Below are 21995 nucleotides of genomic sequence, written 5' to 3' on the forward strand. Positions count from 1 at the left end.
GCATTTGAACGCACCACGCAGACTCGTCACACTCGTTCTTAAAAACAAACGAACAAACAAACTGACCAGTAGGCTTCACTGAGTCTGGTTAAAGTGGGAGGATCTGCAGTGATGTCACTGATAAGCCCCGCCCCTCTACCTGCAGTCCTGATTAGTGGGCGGAGTCGGTGGTAAAATGAAGACCTGTCAGTTCATGGTTGCATCCTGATTAGATATAAACAACCTGAGAATTAGCCAATCAGAGGCTTCCCTCAGACTGACTGCCAATCAGCTGCTGATGTGAGCCGACTGCACCCACCTGACGTATGTACGAGGTGCGACGTCCACCTGCAGAATCACACTTCCATTGAACAGAAATCATATGAAGAACGTTTCAGAACATTTTGATCAGTTCAACAACCAAGTTTCATTTGTATTTAGTGGCCTTCTCTCTCTCCCTCTCTCTCTTTCTCTCTGTCTCTCTCTCCCGTTGATAACGTACATATGATTTTGTTTTTGAAACAGGAAGTAGACCCAGGACGCTTCCCTGAAGTACTCCACAGGTCATTAAAGACAGGAAACTGTGCTGCTGTAAATATCTAAAACCTCCTGAATACTTCGGGTCCATTCTGGGTCACGTGAGTTCACTGCTGTTCTTTCCTCACAGAGATGAAATGTCATCTGAACCATGGGACTCTGGAGAAAACCCGAACATCAAAAAAACCAGTCCAGCTGCTGAACTGGTCCGGTTCAGACCACATCCCTTTAACATCCTGCAGGTTCCAAGTAATGTCCCGCGTCATCTGAAGCCCACTGTGCTGCTCTGAAGGTCGTCCTCTCAGTCCCTGCATATGGGCTTGGTCTCTCTGTGTGACCAGTCGTCAGGTGGCAGACCAGGTGCTCCCTCCTGGTGAAGGTCCTCCTACAGAGTCCGCAGTGGTGCGGTCTGTCCCCGCTGTGGACCTTTAGGTGTCTCTCCAGACTCTCCTTCCTGCTTAAGTCTTGACCGCAGAACCTGCAGCGGTACGGTTTCTCTCCGGTGTGGACCCGTTTGTGGATCTCCATCCTCCTGATGGAGCTGTACTTCTTCCCGCACACGTCACAGGTGCTGCCCAGTTCTATGTGGGACCGTAGGTGGTCTCTGAGGGCCTCAGTTGACTCCAGACAGTCCCCGCAGGCCCCACACTGGCTCTCGGGCTCCTTGCAGTGGTTCTCAGCGTGCCGCACCAGGTTCCCCTGTGTGTAAAAGCAGCTTCCGCAGACTCTGCACCTGAAGGACTTGGCAGGACTCTCGAAGGGGGCCCTCTGTCTGCGGAGGCCGCAGGACATCTGGTCCCGGTCCGCAGCTGTATTTCGTCTGATGTGTTTCCTCAGAGTTCGCCTTGAGCTGAACTCTCGGCCACAGCTGCTGCAGACCAGCAGCTCCTGGTCGACAGGAGGCCGAGTTCTCTGGAGACCTGGTTCAGACTGAGCATCATTGCTGTCCTCAGTAGATGACTCCGAGTGGACAGCGGAGACCCTGTTGGTGTCTGGAGGACGGCACATCCTTCCAGGTTCTGGTCTCTGGTTGGACAAAGAACTTGCTTTGTCATCACTGCTCCCCATCAGCCAATCAGCACTCGTAGTGAGCTTGGTGTCGGTGTCCTCAGGTCCTGAAGCTCCGCCCTCCTCCTGTTTAATGTGCAGACTGAATCTCCGCCCCTTCACCTGTTGCTCTTCTTCTGTGGTGGAAACCAGGAGAACACCTGGAGGACAGAAACAAGATCCCAGGTGAAAATCACGATGAAGGAAAACCGGCTTCGGCCATGAGAGTCCAGAGAGTCCTGATCACCTGATCACCAGAGCAGAACAGAACAGAACAGAACAGAACAGAACAGAACAGAACAGAGCAGAACAGAACAGAGCAGAACAGAGCAGAGCAGAACAGAACAGAACAGAGCAGAGCAGAGCAGAGCAGAACAGAACAGAGCAGAGCAGAGCAGAGCAGAGCAGAGCAGAGCAGAGCAGAGCAGAACAGAACAGAGCAGAACAGAGCAGAGCAGAGCAGAACAGAACAGAGCAGAGCAGAACAGAGCAGAGCAGAGCAGAGCAGAACAGAGCAGAACAGAGCAGAGCAGAGCAGAACAGAGCAGAACAGAACAGAACAGAACAGAACAGAACAGAGCAGAGCAGAGCAGAACAGAGCAGAGCAGAGCAGAACAGAACAGAACAGAACAGAACAGAGCAGAGCAGAGCAGAGCAGAACAGAACAGAGCAGAGCAGAGCAGAGCAGAGCAGAGCAGAGCAGAGCAGAACAGAGCAGAACAGAACAGAGCAGACTTCATTGTCACTGAACACTGTCTAATGAAGTCACAGTGGCCCCTCCCTCTCAGGTGCTAAATACAAAAAGAAATAAAAATGTCTATAAAGCTCTGGTTGCTATGACGACATACCTCAGCTATTGTACCAACCTTCCTGACTGAAGCTGATCTCTGCTTTGACTGCAGCCTCCAGCATCATGTGACCATCGCCCACTTCCTGTTTGACACTGAACGCCTCCTGTTTCTCTTTAGCAGATCGAGGCCCCGCCTCCTCCTTGAAGGAGTGGATCTGATTGGACAAGGAACTCAGGTCTTCTCCAGGTCTGTCCCTCAGCAAGTCAGGACTTGTGTCAGCGTCCTCAGGTCCGGAAGGCCCGCCCTCCTCTTGTTTAATGTGCAGACTGAAGCCCCGCCCCCTCACCTGCTGCTCATCATGTGTGGTGGAAACCAGCAGAACACCTGGAGAATGAAAACAGCATCATCATGGTTGTCTCTTCACTTTCAGGTGAATGGGACAGTGGACCCCACTGTGTGTGTGTGTGTGTGTGTGTGCGTGGGTGTGTGTGTAGGTGTGTAGGTGTGTGTAGGTGTGTGTGTGTGTGTGTGTGTGTGTGTGTGTGTGTGCGTGGGTGTGTGTGTGGGTGTGTGTGGGTGTGTGTGTGTGTGTGTGTGTGCGTGGGTGTGTGTGTGTGTGTGTGTGGGTGTGTGTGTGTGGGTGTGTATAAACATCAGGCATTTTACTCATATTTTACTTTTACTGATACTTTCTACACTTCAGTGCTTTTACTGATGTGGGACTTTGAGTTCAGGACCTGAGACATTTGTCCTTCAGTCCACTGACCGTTAGACTGGTCTAAGCTTTAGATTAACACTGGTTTAATGGTTTCCAGTTCAGTTGAACCTCAGTTTGTATGAACCGCAGCAGCGACATCTGGCGGGAAAAAAACGCCACGTCACACTCAGCGGACATTCATCACACAAACAGAAGTCTGTCCACCGACCTGCCGGTCTGTCCCCCGGTCGTCCTGCGGTCTCCAGCTGTCTACTCTGTCGGTCCACCTCCGCCTTCAACTGAAAACCTCGCGCTCATATTCGATGATCGTTCTGGCAAAACGCCGGAAAATGTGGTCGGTGACGGCGGAGAGCTGCTGGTCCACGAGCCCCCGCAGCGTGTCGAGCTTCAGCATGTCGGTACCGACCGAGCAGTGTCCGGGACACCGGGACACGGGGCAGCTGGAGGTTTAATGTCGGACCGAACACAGTAAAGTTCGACACTCTGAGACCGCGGCAGGCAGGAAGTCTTCACAATAAAAGCACCCTGAGAACGTAATCTAAATCAATTTTGTGGTCGCAGCGTCACCTGTGATCAAAACACATGAGAAAAGTTTGCGTTTTTTTTCACGGTCTGGTGAAAGAAAATCGCGTCCGATGCTCAGAAAGTTAAACTTCAACAACAAGCTGCTGATTTTCATCTGTGACTTTAACCGCGTGAGATTCACAGACCTGAGGAAGGTGTGACAGGTGAACTTTACCTGTCACACCGTGAAGTCATGTGACTGTGAGGCCTGTCACGTGACTTCACAGGCTCACTGCGTGTGATAGGGTGATCTCTCTCTTACCTGGAATGCTTCAGGTGATCTCAGGGACTAACTGAAGTATCGTTGGAATAATTTAAGGACTTCAGGAACTCATTCAAAGACCACTGCAAGTTATTCAAGGACCTCACCCACAGGACATTTTGAATAAGTCAGGAACTCATTCAAGGATTTCAGGGACTAAGTGAAAGGTCTCTGAGACATTTCAAGGAACCCAGGAACCAGTTCATGAACCCTGAGTGATTTGCAAAACACCTGTTTGTCCCTGGAACATTTCAGGGTCCTTGAATCATTAAACATCAGTTTATTTGTTCTTTAAAAATCTTTATGAAATTGTTTAATTAATTAAAATCTTTGTTTGGAGGCAGAACAGACTATTTTTTACAATGTGTGAAAAACTTTCTTGAACATCATCATTAACTTCACTGCTGTAAAAAATGTCAGTACAGAAAAATGTTGGTTTGTAAATGATCTGAAATCAAAAATCTACAAAAACATTAAACATTTCTGTGAAACTGTCAAACACGATTTCAAACTTAAAAACCAATCAGTTTAATTTGGGTTTGTGATTCTGGATTTTGCTTTAGAATCAGTGTCTGAAGACGACTGAAGGATAATCGCAGCAGATTTCTGTTCCTCAACAAACCCAGCTGCTGGTCTGTCAGTTCACCAGTTTGTAAAACCAGTATGGTGACTGGTCTGTATGAACTCTACAGCTGCATGAACTCTGGCTGCAGACACTCGTCCCTCCTGACCGACTCTCTGGTTCGGACGTCCAGGTGGACCTTCATGTGGATGTCTCTGGAGCGTTTCTCCTGGTAGCTCTTCCCACAGACCTTGCAGCTGTAGGGTTTCTCTCCGGTGTGGGTCAGCAGGTGTTTCTTCAGGTCGTTCTTGGTGACAAAGGCCTTCCAGCACAGGTGGCAGCTGAACGCTCGCTCCTTCCTGTGGAAACGGATGTGGGTCTCCAGGTATCCTTTGGTACTGAAGCTCTTGTTGCAGAGGCTGCAGCTGAACGGTTTCTCCCCGGTGTGAGTCAGCATATGGGCGTTCAGCCCTCCCACCTGCCTGAAGGCTTTCCCGCAAACACGGCACTGAAACGGCTTCTCGCCTGTGTGGATCCTCTTGTGGACTTCCAGGACGTGGACTGACGCCAGGCTCTTCCCACAGGTCTCACAGGAGACCCGTTGTGGCGGTTTGTCCCCAGTGTGGTTCCTGATGTGCGTTGTCAGAGCACCGTTGTCGATGAACGTCTTCCCACAGAACTCGCAGATGTACGGTCTCTCCCCACTATGGATCCTCTTGTGGCGCCGCAAGGCACCAGGCCGTGGGAAGGACTTACCACAGACACTGCAGTGGTACGGTTTGACACCGGTGTGACTGCGCATGTGAGTCTCGATGTTCTGGTAGGTTTTGCCACAGATGTGACAGATTTTACCGGCGTCTCTGTGAGTCTGCAGGTGCTCGGTCAGAGTCTCTGCCGGTGGGAAGTTTTCACCACAGACGCCACAGACCGACTCGGCTGTGTGAGTCTTTGCGTGTTTCCTCAAACTGCCTTTACTCTGGAAAGACTCCCTGCAGACTTTACAGCAGTGAGACATCTGAGTCGACGTCTTGGTGTTCTCTTGGACAGTTGGACTTTCCTCCGTCTTAGGCTTCAGGTTCTGAGAGTCCGCCGGTGGCTCAGGGTCCTCGTCATCGTGAATCTCCCACGAGTGACTTCTGCTGTGAGTCTTCAGGGCGCTGCTCTCGATGAAGGTCTTCCCACAGCGCTGGCAGGTGTACGGTCGCTCCCCGCTGTGGATTTTCTTGTGGCGCCTCAAAGCTCCAGGTCGAGGAAAACGTTTGTTGCAAACGCTGCAGCGGTAGGGTTTGATCCCCGTGTGGCTTCGCATGTGTGTCTCCATGTTCTGGAAACTCTTCCCACAGACACTGCAGGTGCCGCTGGTCTCTCTGTGCGACTGCAGGTGAGTCAGCAGACTTTCAGGTGAGTCTACCTGCTGTCCACAGACACCGCAGACACCCTGAGCGTCCCTGCTGTGCGTCTCAGCGTGTTTCCTCAGGAAGCCTTGGCTGTGGAAGGAATCACCGCAGACTCTGCAGCAGAGCGAGGCCGACTGAGATGACTTCAGTCCTGAGATTTGTCTTTTATCGCTCTTTGGTTTCAGCGTCTCCGTCTGATCACGCTCGTTGTCCTCACTCTGGTCTCCACCGTCCTTTTCATGGGTCCTCAGGTGCTGCTGCAGCGCTTGGTTTTGGGTGAAGGTCAGTCCACAGACTGGGCAGATGTCGGGGGTGCTCTTGCTGTGGATCTTCTTGTGCCTCCTCAGCGCTCCGGGCCGGGGGAAACTCTTGTTGCAGATGTCGCAGCTGAACGGTTTGACTCCTGTGTGACTCCTCATGTGAGTCTCCATGTTCTGAAACGTTTTGCCACAGATCTCACATGTCCCGCCGCCGGTTTCCCTATGAGATCTGAGATGGTCCAGCAAACTGTCTGAGGACTCGACATGTTCTCCACAGACTCCACAGAGACGCTCAGAGTTGTCTGCGTGGGTTTCCACGTGTTTCACCAGATTTCCTCTGTGGCGGAAAGTTTTTCGACAGATGACGCAGCGGCAAGTCGCCGGCTGGCCTGACGACGACGCCTGCTGTCTCCTGCTGCTGGACTGCTGTCTTCCCTCAGTCCTGTTTGTGTCTTTAATAAGGGAGCCTTCATCGCTGCCCCTCCAGTCGTCGTCGCTGTTGTTGCTTTCTGCTGCAGAAACGTCTGAGGAGGTGGAGCTCGGCAGGGCTGTGGTGGTGTGGGCGGAGTCGACCTCTGACAGCGGGTTTTTGTCGGTGCCGATCATCCTCAGAGTGGACGAGCTGACCGAGTCTGAAAGGAAAAAAATATTAAACATGAAGATGAATCAGTTCTGTCCGTTCTTTCAGCTACAGGAGAGAGAGAATCTGGACTCTGAGATCAGAACCTCTCCACTGGAAGAATCAGAATCAGAATCAGAATAACTTTATTTATCCCCGTAGGGAAATTCTTACTGATACTTAACTCCCAGTTGAAAATGAAGAAAAGAGGAAAATTGCACAGTGTGTGGTAAGAGAAAAAATGTCTAGAATAAGTGAAGTGAAAACAAAATAAAAGTATAGTATAATGAAAATCAAGTAAAAAGTAGTGTAAGATGGAGATATTATCATAAACCCATAAAGATCAGAAGACATTAAAATGAGTGTTTTCCTTCTGTTCTCACCACTGAACACTCTCATTCACTAAAGTGACCTCTGAGATTCATCGTGAGCTTTCTGATAAGAAAATACACTCAGTGCCCGATCGGATCAGAGAGCTACTCATCGCTAAAAGTCACACTAATGAAAAACCATAAATCCTACAGAAAAAGTAAACACATTGTGAGTAACAGGACAAGTGTGGCTACAACGTTGGAAAGTTTCACTGCTGCAGAGTAAAATTTGTGGCCGTAGTCGTCGTGTAAAGAAAAAAGTTTTTTTAAAGCCTCTCCACTCTGAGCTCCCACTCTAGCCTGGAACATTCCGCAATACACACTCATTGTAAACCCTGAATTTTTCCAAAATCACTCATGATCAATAAAGACTCACAGTTCAAAAACTACACAACTTAGGACAAAGTTGAATACACAAGACCTGTGTCTACGTAGTTTGAATGGCGTTTCTAGGTGAAAGTGTGCGAGAGCAGGAGAGGTTTGAAAAAGGGGGAATATTTTTTTTTTGTTTTTAATTTTCCAATTCATTCTCTATGGGAAAGAGTCCGATCGAGCCGCGCGCTCTGAGCATCATTTGTGACTGTGCGCTGAGCGGTGAGGGAGGAGGAGGAGGAGAAGGAGGAGGAGGAGGAAGAGAAGGAGGAGGAAGAGAAGGAGGAGAAGGAGGAGGAGGAGAAGGAGGAGAAGAAGGAGGAAGAGAAGGAGGAGAAGGAGGAGGAGAAGGAGGAGGAGGAGAAGAAGGAGGAAGAGAAGGAGGAGGAGAAGGAGGAAGAGAAGGAGGAGAAGGAGGAGGAGGAGAAGGAGGAGAAGAAGGAGGAAGAGAAGGAGGAGAAGGAGGAGGAGAAGGAGGAGGAGGAGAAGAAGGAGGAAGAGAAGGAGGAGGAGAAGGAGGAAGAGAAGGAGGAGAAGGAGGAGGAGGAGGAGGAGGAAGAGAAGGAGGAGGAGAAGGAGGAAGAGAAGGAGGAGGAGAAGGAGGAGAAGAAGGAGGAAGAGAAGGAGGAGAAGGAGGAGGAGAAGGAGGAGGAGGAGAAGAAGGAGGAGGAGAAGGAGGAGGAAGAGAAGGAGGAAGAGAAGGAGGAGGAAGAGAAGAAGAAGAAGAAGCTGTGCTAGAGTCAACCGTGTGCACGCGAAGCAATGCACCACTAATAAACGCTGAAGAAAAATCTGCTGGCTGATTGGCTGACCTCTGGTTACCTAGCAACAGTCGGAGCGGTGATGTGGCTCCAATATGGCGCCGGTCTGCAGAACTCACCTGTCCTGTTCAGTCGGACCACCGGGCTCAGCACCGCCTCCAGCAGCCGGCTTTGCCGCTCCAGCTGCCGCCGGTACTCCTCCACTTCCCGCTCCAGCAGCCCCGCGATCCGCTCCGCCGCCGCCGCCAGCCGCTCGGTGAGGAGCAGCCGGAGCAGGGGGCCCGCCGACGATCCGCACCCGCCGCTGCGCTTCTCCAGGAGCCCCAGGACCTCCTCTCCGACCCGCCTCAGCTGCTCCGACACCGACTCCGACAGGGCGCGGAGCCCGCGGCGCAGCGGGGTCTCAGCGAGAGCCATCCCGGTACAGAGCTCCGTCCACCGGCCAACAGGAAGGAAAACAACCGCGGTCTGTTCCGGGTGATCGGGTTCACACCGAGAGAGACGGATCCTGACCCCTGGTGGAGCGGAGGACTAACTACACTGCTGATACCGAGCACTTCCTTTCCTCATTTATTAGTGTCAGTGGAGGAGTGAAGAGTGTGAACTATTACTGATAATAACAGTGATAATAACAATGATAATAACAGTGATAATAATAATGATAATGAAGCAAACTGTTACTCGGTGGTGGAAAGTTTTTAAAGTTGTGAGTCTCAGTGAGTCAGTGATGATCAACGTACGTAGAAGCTTTATCAGGAAAAATAGACAAAGAGTTTAAGGAAAAATAAAAATCTAAGAAAAAGATTAATGACAGTGATGGAGAGCGAGTGTGTACGGAGAACCAGAGCAGGCTGCGAAACATACGTGTAACTCACGTGGAGCTGTGAGGTTTCTGGGCGACTGAGTGATAACTGACAAGTCAACAGAGACGTCATTTACAGGGGACACGTCAGGGGACACGTCAGGGGTCTAGGCTTGCGATGGTTATGCTCTCACGCTGCAGGACCAGGAATGTGAAGCGCTGGGTGAATCTGACCTGAAACTGAAGGTTCAGGTCAGGAAACCTTTCCCCTGACAGTTGTTTAAACAACTTACAGAAGAAACACGAAATAACAGGTGAACTACAGGAAACAGACAGTGGGCAGGTGAGGTGACGTCAGGTGTATTCAACATCATATGTATCAAAGGCAAAGGAAGTAAAAACACTAACTCATAAAGTTAAAGAATCAAAGACTGTAAATCAGAGGTGTCCAAACTGTCCCACAGGGACGTGTGGCTGCAGGTTTCTGTTCCAACCAATGAAGTGGACACAGTTTGACCAATCAGCTGTCTGAAAACTGAGATCAGCTGATTAAATGAGTCCAGTCTGGTGTGATGCTGACTGGTTGGAACAAAAACCTGCAGCCACATGTCCCTCTGTGGGACAGTTTGGACACGTCTGCTGTAAATAAAACACACAGGCTTTAAGTGTGATACCACTCTGAGCCACTAGGGGCAGTATCCACAGAACCTCAGTCAGAGAGCCATCCATGTTTTCCACAGGTCGTTCTGTTGTTCTTCAGCTACTATAGTTTCTGCTTCATCGTCATGACGTGTTCTTCAGTTGTAGGAGCAGACTGAGGAAACGTCTCGAGTCAGAGACATAAAGCATACAGCGTCTGAAGGATCAGCAGCTGCATGCTGATCCTGAACCTGTCCCTTCCACTGTCCGTCCACCGGAAACTCTGAGCTCTGATTCTGACACTCTGTCATTTCACACATCAAACGATTCATCAGAAAATATTCTGCAGATTTACGACAATAACCATACGTTGTTGTTCTGTTGGTTCCTGATGCTGAGGAACGTCTGGTTTCAGTGGCTGTGCTGATTTTACAGGACCTCAGCTTCCCATCAGACACGTCTGTGCCGCGAAGACCAGAACTGTGGACTCAGCACCAGGAACAGAACCCAGTGCACGTTCTGCACATTGGTCAGATCTGAGGTTCCTCGGTTCTGTGTCCTCTGAGCAGGACGCAGCTGATGCTCGTTTTCATTATCAACCAATCGTTTAATGTATGAAATGTTAATAAATAGTAACAAATGACAAACGTTTTCTCAGTCGGACACAACAAAGACGTCACAGTCCAAAACTTTAAGACACTTGAACTTGAATGAACTGTCAGATATAACTTAGAAATCTTCATATTTCAGAAACTGAAGGAAGCAATTTTTTTGTTTTTTTCCACAATCCATGACTGAAACGATGAATCGACGAATCGCTGCAGGTCTAGAACAGGTCCGAGGGCCGAGGCTCAGGGCTCGGGGCCGAGGGTCGAGGGTCGCGGGCCGGTGCATTCTCAGTGAAGTAGTCTGGAACTGAGTCCAGCTCTAACAGTCATCAGTCTCTAAAACCAGTCCTCTACAGCTGAAGAAATCCTGAGTAGAAGCCGTCCGTCCTCTGCTGCTGTGAAGCCTGATCCGGCTCCGTCCCGGTCTCATCGCTCTCTGCCGTGTGGAGTTTCAGGTGTCCATTCAGTGACCTTTTGGCCTGAAAGCTCTTCCCACAAATCCTGCAGCTGTACGGTTTCTCTCCGGTGTGGATCAGTATGTGTCTCTTCAGGTCCACGTCCTGCATGAAACCTTTTCCGCAGACCTGACAGAGGAAGCGTCTCTCTTTGTTGTGGAAGCGGACGTGAGTGTCCAGAGTCTGTTTCTGGGTGAAGCCCTTCCCACAGAGGCTGCAGGAGAACGCCCTCTCCCCGGTGTGTATCTTCAGGTGCGTCTTCAGGTTCCCGCTCTGGTTAAAAGCCTTCCCACAGAAGCGGCAGGTGTATGGTTTCTCACCGGTGTGGATCCTCATGTGCATCTGCAGCGCCGCGTGAGCTGGGAAGCATTTCCCACAGATGTCGCAGGTGTTGCCGACCTCACGGTGGGAGCGTAGGTGAGCGGCGAGGCTGGTGGGAGACTCATAGTGGTGTCCACAGAGTCCACAGCAGCAGTCTGGGTCCTGCAGGTGAGTCTCCACGTGTTTAACTAACAAGGTTTTCCTGTCGAAGGTGTCCCCGCACACTTTGCAGGTGTACGCCGGTGTCGAGCTGCGGTATCTCTTTGGCTTATGAGCGGCATCGGTTTGATGAGTCATCATGTGTCGTCGCAGGCTGTGTTGCTTCCTGAACTCCTGGCCGCAGACGCTACAGGCCTGCGCCACCTCGCTGCTGTGCTCCTGCATGTGTCGCTCTAAAGACGTCAAGTGACAGAAGGCCCGGGTGCACTCTTTACACTGGAAGGGTTTCTCTGCGGCGTGGACACGCGTGTGGGACGTCAGGTTTCCCTTCTGGCTGAACTTCTTGCCGCAGACGTCGCAGCTGTACGGTTTCTCTCCGGTGTGCAGCCGGGCGTGCAGCTCCTGTGCCAGGATGGACTGGAAGATCTTCCCGCAGAAGGAGCAGGTTTTACTCCTCTCCTGGTGTGTTTGCAGATGAGCCATCAGGCCGTCGGCCGAGTCTAAACGCTCGCCGCAGAAGCCACAGCGACAGTCCGGGTCTTTGGCACAGACTTGCAGGACGTGTTTGAGCAGGAAACCTTTCCCCTGCAGAGCTCGTCCACACACCTGACAGCTGAAACTCTGAGCCGGAGTCGACCGCTTCCGTTTGTTTCTGATGCCGAGCAGCGGCCGGCCTCTTTTCTTTTTCCTCGGGGATCTGAGAGTCTGATTCTGTTCGTTCCAGTCGCTGTCCGGATCGCTGTGGACGGCCGAGCTGCTCGGCGAGACGGGCGGGTTGTACGTTGGAGAGGGGCAGCGAGGTGTCGGAGGGCGGGAAGCGTCGCTGCCGACGTGTTCAGACTGAGTCTGGTTCGGGTCTGCAGGGTCTGAAGGCCGGAGGTTCGTCTGGGTCACGTTTACTGACTGCAGCAGATCTGAGGAGAGAGAACACGTGATCAGCTGACGCCGCGTATTAGCTCACGCTAAGAATGAAACTTAACTGTGTCTCTTTGTTCAGAGTCAGGAGTCACATGATCACATCACTGGCAGTGACGAGGTGTCAGCTGATGTAGTTTACCTGAGCTCAGTCTGACACCCACTGTCACAGCTTCACTCATGTTTCAGTTTAGCTGCTCGTCTCATTGAGCCAGTGTGAGAACACGTCAGTGACTCCACCTGCAGCCTCCACCTGTGATGTGGAATCAGCTGGATGCTAAACGTGTCTGGGATCAGTTCTGTGGATTTATGGACTAACTGAGCAGACTGTGGATCTGATTTAATGTTAAATGACCCTGAAGAAGAAACGTTAGCTAAACTTTATTTATTTTTAGTTTCTGAACAGTGACACATTGGTCCTGTGGAGTCCACTTACAGTGACACAGAGCAGAAAATCATCACATCACAGAAACCTGATGTTTAACTGAAGAACATTTTTAAACTCAGGATCAATTTTCTACTTTTACTTCACTTTGACCAGAGCTTTTATTTTGAAGCTGGACGGAAGCGTGAGTCGCCGTGTGTGCTGCGTCCGGCTCCGGTGAGCAGGGACTGACCTGCTCTGTGCAGCCGGACTTCGGGCTTCAGCACGGCATCGAGCAGCCTCCTCTGGCGGCAGATCTCCCGCTCTGACCGCTCCACTCTGCCTTCGTACTCCGCCACGGTTTCCTCCAACAGACCGATGATCTCCTCCGCCGCCGCCGTTAGCCGCTCGGTGAGCAGCGCTCTCAGCGCCGGGATTTCAGCCGTTTCTCCTCCTTTCTCCACCTGCAGCAGAAAGTCTTCGGCGGCGGCGCTGATCCGCTCGTGTACCGACACCCGCAGCAGCCGCACGGCGCACATCTTCCTCCTGCTCTGCGCACTTTGAGCCTTCCAGCGAACAAAGGCAGCCAGCGGGGAGGTAAACACACGCACCGACTTCCGCGTCGACGACAGTTCGCCGAGAGGAGAGCGAAGCGAAGAGCGCGCACAGCGACCTCTGCTGGACTGGAGGAGAAAGGCGGAAACTACAGACGCTTCTATTACAAGAGCGCGCGAGATTTTACTGACGTGATGACAGCAACAACACGTGACCCAGGTGTTTACATGGAGCCACATCTGGCACAGCAGCTGCTGTGGCGGGAACTCGTTCTTTGACGTTCTACAGTTTAAGATCACGTGTTTTTACCACTAACAAGTGTTTAGCATCATGTGCATCAACACCCAGCTCTACCCTGATTACGGAGCTGGTCATAAGGCAGCTCTGCCTGTCAGACTGAACACAGGGCAAAGAGTCTCACACACGTTCTGAAGTTTTACCTCTAAAATAAAAGTTTGCACAGAATCACACTGATGTTTTATTTGTATGTGATTAAATGTTGTTAGTGTTGATTTGTTTAAACTGTTTGTGAGAATAAAAACCTGCCGTGAAACAACCTGAGGAGACTCACAGCACACGATCAGCAGCTGCTGAAATTATTCTCTGTACAACAGTTAGTAAAAAGCACATTACGTGTGTTTCAGTCACAACAAAGCAAACAGGTTTCTGTCTGTCCTCCGCTCGGTTCAGAGCTCTTCCTCAGGTCCTGCAGCTGTCTGTCCGACCCGTCCACGTCCTGCAGACCACAGACCGTGTGTGTGAAGCCTCTCAGACCTGCAGCAGGTCCAGTCCAGGTCGTCCATGACGAAGGCCGAGCTGCTGCTGTGATCGAGCTCTGGGGGACAGAGACACTGGTACAAACCCACAGTACGTTCTGTGGATGTTACACCACATTTTATATTCTACATTATCAATCAATGTATTATTGATCAGTTCGATCACTGAGTGCAGTGAATAATCAGCATCCTTCGATGACACGAGTCTGAGAAGCTTGATGGACAGCGGCTTGCGTGGCTGCGTCCTGCTCCACGTCCCAGACTCAGAGGCTTCGTGTTCGCTCCTGAGTGACGGAACGTCACGACGCGTTCAGCGGTTCCATGGTGTCGACTTCACTTTGTAGCTTTCCTGAACACGCGTGTGCAGACTGGGTCACCTGACCGTCTGCTGCGTGCAGCTTCATGTGTCTCTTCAGATGTCCCGTCACCGTGAAGCGTTTGCTGCACACGGAGCAGCTGAAGGGTTTCTCTCCCGTGTGGATCCTCATGTGGATCTTCAGGCTCCCCTTCTGGGCACAGCTCTTACCGCAGATGTTGCAGCTGAACGGTTTCTCCCCCGTGTGGACTCGCATGTGTTTGGTCAAGTCTCCTTTCTCAGCACAGCACTTTCCGCAGAAGGGGCAGCTGAAGGGTTTCTCCCCCGTGTGGACCCTCATGTGTTTCTTCAGGTCTGTTTTCTGAGCACATCCTTTCCCACAGACAGAGCAGCTGAAGGGTTTTTCCCCCGTGTGGTACTTCATGTGTCTGTTCAGGTGTTCTTTGACGTGAAAGCTTTTGTTACACACAGAGCAGGTGAACGGTTTCTCTCCTGTGTGGATCCTCATGTGTCTGGTCATGTTTCCCCGCCCGCTGAAGTTCTTCCCACAGAACAAGCAGCTGTACGGCTGCTCTCCCGTGTGACACCTCATGTGTGCCGTTAACGACCCGCTGTCTTTAAACGATTTCTCACAGCCTGTGCAGGGAAACGGCCTCTCACCTGTGTGGTCTCTGATGTGTCGGTTTAAATTTCCCTTCAGGCTGAATCTTTTCCCACAGTAGGAGCAGGGAAAGGGTCGCTCCTTCACCGAAGATCCCACGTCTGTCTCAGCGGCTTCGCGGTTTCTAACAGCCTCTGTACCTGACGCAGCGTCGTTGGACTGTGTCCAATCACAATCACTGTCCTCAGTTTCAGTAGAGTCCAGAGAATTATCATCACTGACCGGCTGCAAATGTCTGTCTGGCTCTGAGGTCCTGGCTGGTCCAGGTCCTGGTCCTCCACAGGTCTCCTCAGTGTGGCTCTGATGGAGCTGTGAGGACTGAGGCTTGTCTTCATCGTCCTCAGTCTTCACAGGGACAGGACTGAATGTGGACCTGCTGATTTCAGCCTCCTCCAGGTCCTGAAGCTGCTCTCCCTCCTGACTGCTCCACAGCTCCTCCTCTTCCTCTTTGATGTGGGGGGGCTCTGGGTCCTCCTGGTCCGGGCTGGGGCTCCTCTGCTCGGAGGGACACTCCTCTGTCCTCACCAACAGCTGCTGGACATCTGCAGGACACACTGAAACACACACAGACACACACATTGTGGGAAACCTTTCTATTCCAGGCCCCTGTGGACGTGAAGCTGTAAAGAACTAAATAAGCAGAGGTGTCAGGTGTCTCCTGCTGATTCTGTCCAATGAGACGCCAGGATTTACCGACGCGCTCATTATTACAGGTCATCAAACTTGGAATCCATGTTTTTAAAACTGCAACCAGAAGAAATTCACCTGAAATACAGAACAGTGTGTCGGCAGCCAGCGGGACGGCGGCTCACCCTCAGCCCTGTGTAGGCAGAGGACATGTACGGCTGTCTGGTCAAACTGGACCAGAGTTTGGTTGAGGGATGGAGACGGTGCACATGAAGCTCAAAATCAAATGTAAAATAAATCAACCCTGTTCTGCTCTGAGGACGAGCACGCTAAAGCCTGACTCAGCCTTAAAGCAAAACCCGGGACAAAAGAAGCCCACGAAGGTGCCAGGTCTCTGTCCTCTGGACTGTGGCTGAGCAGTCAGAGGACAGAGACCTGAAAGACAACAAGCTGCTGCTTTCTAACATCCGTCCTCACGTTTTACAGACTGATGGAAAAATAAGCGCATGAACTGATGGTGATGACGTAATGAGCAACTATTGGTTGGTTGGTTGGTTAGAATGTAAAAACTACAGCTCCCATGAGGCTTTGCTGGCGCAGCTTATTCTAAGACCTGTGGAAGTCATAGCTGTTTAACACTGTTGTTATTTTCACTTTGTTTAAATAAACTTTGTCCTGTTTTTCTGTCTCTTCGTTTGTGTTCATTCATCTCAGTAAGCTTCATGCTAGCTGGGCCGATGCTAGCTAACATTAGCATGTGCTGCGTCCGGCTCCGGTGAGCAGGGACTGACCTGCTCTGTGCAGCCGGACTTCGGGCTTCAGCACGGCATCGAGCAGCCTCCTCTGGCGGCAGATCTCCCGCTCTGACCGCTCCACTCTGCCTTCGTACTCCGCCACGGTTTCCTCCAACAGACCGATGATCTCCTCCGCCGCCGCCGTTAGCCGCTCGGTGAGCAGCGCTCTCAGCGCCGGGATTTCAGCCGTTTCTCCTCCTTTCTCCACCTGCAGCAGAAAGTCTTCGGCGGCGGCGCTGATCCGCTCGTGTACCGACACCCGCAGCAGCCGCACGGCGCACATCTTCCTCCTGCTCTGCGCACTTTGAGCCTTCCAGCGAACAAAGGCAGCCAGCGGGGAGGTAAACACACGCACCGACTTCCGCGTCGACGACAGTTCGCCGAGAGGAGAGCGAAGCGAAGAGCGCGCACAGCGACCTCTGCTGGACTGGAGGAGAAAGACGGAAACTACAGACGCTTCTGAAGGAGCTCAGACAGACAGAGGAGGAGGAGGAGGAGGGGGAACTGCTCACACCTCTGACTGAGAAACACTCAGGATCAGGATCAAACAGCAAAAGACACAGAAGAACTGATTCTAATCACTGAGTCACCAGGTGCTGCTGTGGAGGAGCAGAGGGTTTACTGTGTGTGTGATGTCATCCTCACTGGCCTCTGAACTTCCTGTCCATCCGTCAGTTTGTGAGGAAACTGAACACAAAACACGGAACTTTCTGAAATTATGGGATGTATCACTGAGACTGACTGCCATGTTTCTGCAGCTGTTTCATTTTCATCTTTCCTGTCTTCCTCTCTGTCCTCTCTGCTCCCTGTCCACATGAACTTGATGAATAAAGTTGATTCTGATTGAACTTAGCTCATTAATAAACGTATTGAACTGAAATGATGCTTTGAAAAGACAAACATCGTCACAGAGCTGCTGTTCTGCATCACACCGGGGTGGACAGGTGTCCCTGATACCTGTCCCACCACTCACACATACGTCCACAGCTTAGCTAATCGCTGCAGGTGGTCGATCAGTGATTGGTTAAGTGATCTGGATCACCTGACAGTGTCACGGCTCCGGGTCTCACTGAACTCAACCTCTTTAGGTTTTGGACAGAATGAGACGTGAAGACGTCAGTTTTCACCATTTCATATGAAGACAAGTGCCTGCAGATCAAGTGAAAACACTGAGGACAAGTTTCTCTGACACGTTTTTTAAAGCGTCTTCAGACTGAAACAGATGAAACAGAAAATATTTGGTTTCTCTCAAAGATCAATGAACGGACTGATCAGAACCGATCATCAGAATCAACAGAACAAAAATGACTGGCAAGCAGCCGCCCATCAGATCAGAGTAAAGAAACCAGCAGGAAGTCCAACAGAAAATAAAACGTTTTTATTTTAAGACTCATTTCGTCACATTACATCACTGAGGTCTTTGTTAAATACTTTTGATTTGAAAAACGAAAGGAAGTGATGATAAAACTTAACGAACGGCAGAAGCAGGTCACGTGGAGCTGAGCAAATGAAGTGATGACGTCTGAATTCATCCCTCACAGCTGCTCTCAGACCCGGCGGCAGACTGATGGTGTTTGTCACCTGGTGACAGAGACAGGAAACAGGTGAGACAGCGTCTGTCTTCTCTCAGGCTGCTCCGCTGAAGCTGTGATGGACGAGTCTCTAACAATGAAACATCAGCGCTGCCGCCTGAGAGAGCAAACGGAAAACCAACACTTCCTGTCCCGCACCAGGGGACAAATCCCACCATTGGTCTCCTGTCAGGTCCCGACGAAGCGGCGAGGAACAGCATTGATTCCACCTGTAAACCCTGTAAACTGGTCCAAACGCCTCCGGAGCATGTGATGCAGCAGCGCGAGGTTTGTGTTCGACCAGTCAGAAATGTTCAGCTCTGCAGCCTCCAGCCGGACATTGACCCCTCAGCATGGACTGGTTGGAGGTCAGCAACTGATTCTGCTCCCTGGTTCTCGCATTGGAAAAGTTCCATCAATGGAAATCAACTAGTTTTTGGGACTATTCAGTAGAAAAGAAGCTTCACAGACCAGTGACACATGAAAACGAGGGTGATGTGACGCCGCTTCCGTTGAGTCCACCTGCTGCGGTCCGTCACAGCTGGATGAAGTCAGTGTGGACTACTTCCTGTCGCTTCAGGTTCGGCGTCACAGCTGAATCTTTGGCTGCTCGTTCTCCGGTGTGGACCTTCATGTGGGAGTCCACCGAGCGTTTTTCCTGGTACCGCTTCCCGCAGACCCGGCAGCTGTAGGGTTTCTCCCCAGTGTGTGTCAGCATGTGTCTCTTCAGGTCAATCTTCTGAACGAAGCCTTTGCTGCATAGCTGGCAGCCGAACGGTTTCTCCTTCTTGTGGAACCTCTCGTGCGTCTCCAGCGAGATCTTCTGGCGAAACCTCTTCCCACAGAGGCTGCAGATGAACGGCTTCTCGCCCGTGTGGATCCTCATGTGTGAGTCCAGGTTGCCGATCTGTCGGAAGTTCTTCCCGCACACCCTGCAGGTGTATGGTTTCTCCCCCGTGTGGATCCTCTTGTGAACGTCCAGATGCTGGCTCATGGTGAACTTCTTGCCGCAGACGTCGCAGGAGTAAATCCTCGGCTTCCCGCCCGTGTGGCTCTTGATGTGTCTCTTCAGGACGGTGTTTTCGATGAAAGTCTTCCCACAGAACTCGCAGATGTACGGCCTCTCGCCGGCATGCAGCTTCAAGTGTCGCTCCAGAGAACCTTTCCTGGGGAAGTCCTTACCACAGTCTTTGCACCTGAAGGGTTTCTGGCCGGTGTGCGTTCTCATGTGGATCTCCATGTCCCTGAAGCTGATGCCACAGATGTCGCAGATCCTGCTGCTTTCTCTGTGGCTCTGGATGTGGATCTGCAGACTCTCTGAGGAGTCTGACTGCTCTCCACAGACGCCACAGCGACATTCAGGATCATTCAAATGAGTCTCTGCGTGCCGCACAAAGTTACCTTTATTGTGAAAGGCGTTCCCGCAGACCGTGCAGCAGTGGGAAGGAGTCAGACTCGGTTTCCTGCGTCGGTTCCTGGCGGCAGGCTGGTCGTCTGGCTCGTGGCTCCGTACGTGTCGCCTCAGCTCGGCGCTCTTTGCGAATCCTTTCCTGCAGACTTTGCAGCTGAATGGCGTCTGTCCGTCGTGCGCCTTCATGTGTCGCTCCAGAGAGCCGGTGTGGCTGAACTCTTTGCAGCAGACAGTGCACCTGAAAGGCTTCTCCGCCGTGTGGATCCTCATGTGCGTCACCATGTTGCCCTTCTGGTTGAAGCCTTTTCTGCAGATGTGGCAGCTGAAGGGTTTCTCTCCGGTGTGCAGCCTCAGGTGCGTCTCCTGCGCTCGGATCGAGGGGAACTTCTTGCCGCAGACATCGCAGGTCCTGCTGAGGTCGCGGTGAGTTTGAAGGTGAAGCTTCAGACGGTCACTGGACTCCAAACGCTCACCGCACAGACCGCACAAACACTCGGCTTCCTTCAAGTGTTTCTCCACATGTTTCATCAAAAAGCCTTTCCTGTCAAAGGATTTCCCGCACACCCTGCAGCAGTGAGATGTCGCCTCCTCATCATCATCATCCTCCTCCTCCTCCTCCTCCGTCGGATCCTCAGCAGAGGCCAGCTGGTGTTCTGGTTCAGCGACGGTCTCTGGTCTGGAGGAAGAGCCGGGGAGAGGCTCCTTCGGTCGGTCGTCCACAGAGACGTCCGGCTTCAGATGTTTTTCATCAGAGAGACTCCTGACACCGACCGACAGACACAACTCTGCAGAGGAAACAGTAAAATCAGATCATTAAATGTCGTCAGGTCTCAGACTTTGCTCTCAGGGTTTGGGCTGCAACTAACTCATATTTTCCACAGGACAGAACGAATCACTGTCACACTGACTGCACAGACACAGAGGTCCTGTTCAGACCTGGTGTCAACCTGCATCATCTCCACTCACCTGTGATCAAATCACACCTCTGCTTAGATCTGTGACCAGATCACATCAGAACACATCACTCACACTTCACTCCTCACAAGAAAGAAGCTGAACCAAAGAATCATGATGATGATAAAATGTCTCAACACAAGCAACTGAAAAAATCTGAAACTGGAGAAATTACGATTTAAAGTAGAAACTGATCACAGAATAATTCAAAAGCTACTCTCCTTCAGGTTGTGATGTGACGTGACGTCAGTGATGAACCTAAATCTGCTTCTTCCACCAGAACAAAGCTTCAGTCTGATGAAAGCTGAAACCATCGAAGCTTCAGGATGAAAATGTTTCCAATCAACCTGATTCTTAAATCCTCTGTTTTTTGAACACAGTTTGGTGTGACTCATTGTTTCCCGCTGCTTCTCCTGTTCTGTGTAAACACACTGTGACTATACAACTCAAATCAAAGTCAATATGAAGTGAAACAACAAAACAAACCGGATCTGTCTGTGTAACGTGCTGCTGTGCCTCCTCGGACTGAAGAGAACCGTGTGATGCGGTTGAAAGCTTTACACTAAATGCACCGTGGTGTGTGTCCTCAGCCTGCTGCTGAATGTCTGTGTCCGGACTCTAACCTGTCCTTTCTGGTCCTGGTCTCGGACTCTGCCCGTGCCCCTCCGGGTCTCTGTCGGCCGCCCTGGTGGCTCTGAACGCGGTGAAGATCTCCTCCACGGCCGCGGTGACCCGCTCCGTCACCAGCTCCTTCAGCTCCTCCAGGTCCGCCTGTCCGCGCTCCTTCAGCAGCCACACGATGTGGTCCGCGACCGCCGTGAGCTGCTGGTCGATCACGGCTCTCAGGCTCCGGGTCTCGGAGGCTTTGGACCGTTTTTTGGACATTTTGATGGAACAAAGACCAGGATGTAAACAATGCGAGGGCACTTCCGGGATCCCCAACCCAGCGTCTCTGCGTAAGACAGAGACGTCGACGTCGCCTGCGCACAGATGTTACGTCATCTGCTGCGTCCGAGGGAACGTGGCTGCTCTGACGCTCCCTCCGATGCTCCCTCTGAAGCTTCCTCCGATGCTTCCTCGTGGCTCATTAACTTCCATTAAACCCACATTTTTAACCTCACTGCATCACAGTATGAACCCATGCATTCTGTAATATGTGTGTGAATCACACACACACACACACACACCTTTCTGGAGCTTTCAGTCGTATTAAAACTTTGTCGTTGGAAGCAGCAGTTTGACAAAAACCACCTCACCACAACCTGCTCCGTCCTCTGGGGAAGATCATGTGATTTGACTGAAAGCTTCAGAGCAGCTCCAGTTGGACCGGTTTCAGTCCCAGAGCTCCCAGTTCTCTCGTCACCCTCCGAGGCTCTAAAGCTAAATATGAGACGTGTTGCATGTTTTCTGTTTCAGGAGAATCAGGAAAAAAATTGAGGACGAGCTTCATCTGAAAACTTTTATTAGAAATCAGAAGCTTCCAACAGAAAACCCTCCACTTAACTCGAGTTCAGGTCCCTGAACGCACCATGAGACCGTGATGGATTCAGTCATGTTAGCTAACACAAAGGCTGAATGAGAAAAGGAGCATCAACATGTCACAGAGTATCTCAAACTGTCGTCACTGTTCTTGTAGAATATTATGACGTCTTCTCTTTTTTCTCTTAAAAAAAAACAAGTTAACACGTTTTTCCTACAAATGTGAACTTTATTCCCAGAAATTTGAAGAAATTATTTTGAGAATAAAGTTTTTGAAATTTATGACTTTTTAGATCCTTTGTCTGAATTGCACTGTATTTTCTTTGAAGACAAAATATTTTTTTTCTC

At 51.1% G+C, this 21995-nt stretch overlaps 3 protein-coding genes and 1 pseudogene across 3 annotated transcripts; all 4 read right to left on the bottom strand.

Annotated features, from left to right (window-relative positions):
* Positions 1-333: 333 nt before the first annotated feature.
* Positions 334-3466, bottom strand: LOC121192123 (annotated as a pseudogene).
* A 726-nt stretch (positions 3467-4192) lies between these two features.
* Positions 4193-8673, bottom strand: LOC121191655 (zinc finger protein 678-like). Its single transcript, XM_041052926.1, has 2 exons — positions 8360-8673; positions 4193-6749 (listed from the first exon to the last, which is right to left on the bottom strand). The coding sequence occupies exons 1-2, from the start codon at positions 8655-8657 to the stop codon at positions 4585-4587; spliced, it is 2463 nt and encodes an 820-aa protein (XP_040908860.1). The 5' UTR covers positions 8658-8673; the 3' UTR covers positions 4193-4584.
* Positions 8674-8960: 287 nt separating this feature from the next.
* Positions 8961-13952, bottom strand: LOC121192124 (zinc finger protein 2-like). Its single transcript, XM_041053689.1, has 3 exons — positions 13833-13952; positions 12757-13186; positions 8961-12138 (listed from the first exon to the last, which is right to left on the bottom strand). Exons 1-3 carry the CDS (start codon positions 13950-13952, stop codon positions 10640-10642), a joined length of 2049 nt encoding a protein of 682 aa, XP_040909623.1. The 3' UTR covers positions 8961-10639.
* On the bottom strand, positions 13193-21103 carry LOC121192125. The gene is made up of 6 exons (XM_041053690.1): positions 20792-21103; positions 18343-19999; positions 17275-17381; positions 16855-16919; positions 16230-16659; positions 13193-15365 (listed from the first exon to the last, which is right to left on the bottom strand). Exons 1-6 carry the CDS (start codon positions 21051-21053, stop codon positions 14134-14136), a joined length of 3753 nt encoding a protein of 1250 aa, XP_040909624.1. The 5' UTR covers positions 21054-21103; the 3' UTR covers positions 13193-14133.
* Between the last annotated feature and the right edge of the window lie 892 nt (positions 21104-21995).

This window comes from Toxotes jaculatrix, chromosome 13 (genome assembly GCF_017976425.1).
Source record: "Toxotes jaculatrix isolate fToxJac2 chromosome 13, fToxJac2.pri, whole genome shotgun sequence".
Lineage (NCBI taxonomy): Eukaryota > Metazoa > Chordata > Actinopteri > Toxotidae > Toxotes > Toxotes jaculatrix.

Coding starts and splice junctions, on each gene's coding strand:
- LOC121191655 (XM_041052926.1), bottom strand. CDS start 8,657: ATGGCTCTCGCTGAGACCCCGCTGCGCCGCGGGCTCCGCGCCCTGTCG. Junction 6,750..8,359: donor GGTCCGACTGAACAGGACAG/GTGAGTTCTGCA, acceptor TTTTCCTTTCAG/ACTCGGTCAGCTCGTCCACT.
- LOC121192125 (XM_041053690.1), bottom strand. CDS start 21,053: ATGTCCAAAAAACGGTCCAAAGCCTCCGAGACCCGGAGCCTGAGAGCC. Junction 20,000..20,791: donor ACCAGGACCAGAAAGGACAG/GTTAGAGTCCGG, acceptor TTTCCTCTGCAG/AGTTGTGTCTGTCGGTCGGT. Junction 16,660..16,854: donor AGGATGACATCACACACACA/GTAAACCCTCTG, acceptor TTTCTCCTCCAG/TCCAGCAGAGGTCGCTGTGC.
- LOC121192124 (XM_041053689.1), bottom strand. CDS start 13,952: ATGTGGTGTAACATCCACAGAACGTACTGTGGGTTTGTACCAGTGTCT. Junction 13,187..13,832: donor CTGGACTGGACCTGCTGCAG/GTCTGAGAGGCT, acceptor TTTCTCCTCCAG/TCCAGCAGAGGTCGCTGTGC. Junction 12,139..12,756: donor AGTCCGGCTGCACAGAGCAG/GTCAGTCCCTGC, acceptor CTCTCTCCTCAG/ATCTGCTGCAGTCAGTAAAC.